Genomic DNA, 2480 nt, shown 5'->3' on the forward strand with positions numbered 1-2480 from the left:
AATCTGTTTACCCATAGAAATATTTTATTGTACAGATATCCATTTTAAACTAAAAATGGTAGAAAATACAACACTTTTCTTTTACGGGAGCACATCATTTTGGGAAAACTTGGGAAGCTGCATTTTCATCAAAAAGGGTTCATGCACTCCAGAGCGACCACTTTCAAAATGTAAGTTTGTTTTAAATATCCCATTGTATACCCTTTCAAGAAATAGCCAGTAGATATCTGGTTATTTCGTAGAAATAAATCGTGGTGATCTCTGACTAATAAGAAAACGCCTCGGAACTCATCAATATCCTTGCAAGTCCCCTGAGAGACAACTGAAATGTTTCAACCCCGAGAAAAGGCTGAGCTAGCTGTTGTGTTATCTCATCGTTCCATCGTTATTTTTCCTTAAACTGGAAAACCGAAACTGCAAAAACTTAAAAAAAGGAAAACAAAGTCTTCCGGAGGAAGAAATGACAGAGGACAACAAAGAAATTTCTTATATATTTCATTGAGTGTATAAAATATGAAGAAATTGACAAAATATAAAAAAATATTCAGTTAACATACAGCCAAACAACTTTAATTTGACTACTGGTTATTAGTGAGGTACTTTACAATGGCTATGAATTATCCGAGTTCTGTTACAGTTGAAACTCAATATTAACTTTCGTCCTCATTTCCCGATAGAGTTAAAAATGAGGCATCAGCTGATCACAGCATAAAAGGGTAATTGTATTAAACAATACCGTTGTTTCCTGAGAAATCGTTTCAACTCCAGCTAGTTAAGAAAATTTACAACTATTATGGGCAACATCAAATGTAAAAACCTTTACTGTTTGTTACATTCATTTAATTAAAATCATGTATTTGAAACACCTTTGATGTAACTACAACACAAATGGGTTATGGCAATTTGGAGAACGTAACCTTATCACATAGATAGAACATTTAAAGGCTACACAATGAGTTTCTGATCTATAAATCAAGAATATTTATGTTCTACTTGATCCATATGACTGGCAAGGCAAAAATTAATTTGCTGATAAAGTATCGGAGTAGGAACTAGTTTCGACTCTCCATTTTAAGATGATTGACATCATTCTTAAGCACTGTTTTGTGTGTGTGTGATATGAAGATATCAGCTGAGCAGAACATCGGTTTACATGCGCCATTGTTGGAATGGCAGATACAGCTAAAACTAATGTAGTATTTCTTTAATTTGGTTGTTGACATGTGTTTTTTTCTCGTGGAAAAATAGATAATTACCACTAGTTTATTAGCTTCCTTAAAAATTTAAGAACATAACGACAAAACAAAAATCCTTTATCTGAAATCATAACTCAAACATATAAAAAGTTAGTAGAGGTAAAAATTTCTCAAAGATTTCATGAACTACAAAGGATGTTTAATCTTGGCTAGCAAGATGAAACATGAGTTTTACAACTAAACAATGGCAAAACTTAACATAAATCTTATGCACTCTGTAACAAGAGTAAAGAAACAGGCATACCAAAAGGAGACGTAAGTACAGCTCTCACAAGCACAGTAAGTCGTATGACTACAGAATAGGTTCAACAAATTAAAGAAAAAAACAGAGACCTTTAGGGCAGCACGTCAATGCTGCATAGCTATCAAACAACATTTTTGTACAAGGATGAGTTTTTTTGTGGTGATGTCTCACCACAAGCCGTTTGTCAACCGTTGCACTACCTGGCGTGTCGCTCCTTTACAGCAGATGCGAAAAACAATACAGAACGAGATAGAATATCGCACCTGGCTGTAACAAAGACACATTTGTAGTAGAAATAAAGAGGAGAGGCAATAAAGAGAGATGGGAATTTATCAATGAATATGAGACATCTGGAAAGATAGGTTGTGGCTTGTGATAATAACGAGACGCTGAATTAGGCCTTCAAGGCACAATATCTCCTCTATTATGAGGCATACGACGAGGTTCCTACATGACCCCCGATATCATGCCCAATATCGTGACCACCCAAATGGACTTCTGGTGCGTGATGGACGTCGGCAACATGGTGGACGTCAGCGACTTGGTGGATTTCAGGAGCGTGGACGATGCTATGAGCTTTCGGGGGTCCGTAAGAAGGAGCTGGTGGAGCGTAGGACTGAACTGGTGGGCTATAGGAGGGTACAGGGGGTGCAGCGTAGGAAGGAGGTGGAGCGTAGGCAGGAGGTGGGGCGTGGTAAGTTGGAACTGGCACTGGCACTTGGATGACGGGCCTTGAGCGGTAACCACCGCCTCCTCCTTTACCCTTACCCTTGCCGCCACCGAAGAAGCCACCACCTCCACCGCCCTTGCCCTTAGAGGACCCTCCTCCTCCTCCTTTGCCCTTGCCTCCTGAATAACCACCACCACCACCGCTAGTATGGATCACTGGAACGTGGGCGGTTGCGTAACTGGTTGCGGGTGCACCGTAGGATGTGGGCACTGCAGGAGCACCGTAAGAGGCAGCAGGTGCATGCTGGTAG

The 2480-nt window shown here is 39.8% G+C and overlaps 1 protein-coding gene across 1 annotated transcript in view; it reads right to left on the reverse strand.

Annotated features, from left to right (window-relative positions):
• Positions 1 to 473: 473 nt before the first annotated feature.
• The window catches only part of LOC135220646 (pro-resilin-like), a 31526-nt gene continuing 29519 nt past the window's right edge, over positions 474 to 2480 (reverse strand). Inside the window, exon 4 of the mRNA XM_064257977.1 lies at positions 474 to 2480. This exon is cut by the window's right edge and continues 52 nt beyond it. Coding sequence (XP_064114047.1) covers positions 1925 to 2480 — 556 coding nt within the window. The 3' untranslated portion in view covers positions 474 to 1924.

Source organism: Macrobrachium nipponense, chromosome 2 (genome assembly GCF_015104395.2).
Source record: "Macrobrachium nipponense isolate FS-2020 chromosome 2, ASM1510439v2, whole genome shotgun sequence".
NCBI lineage: Eukaryota > Metazoa > Arthropoda > Malacostraca > Decapoda > Palaemonidae > Macrobrachium > Macrobrachium nipponense.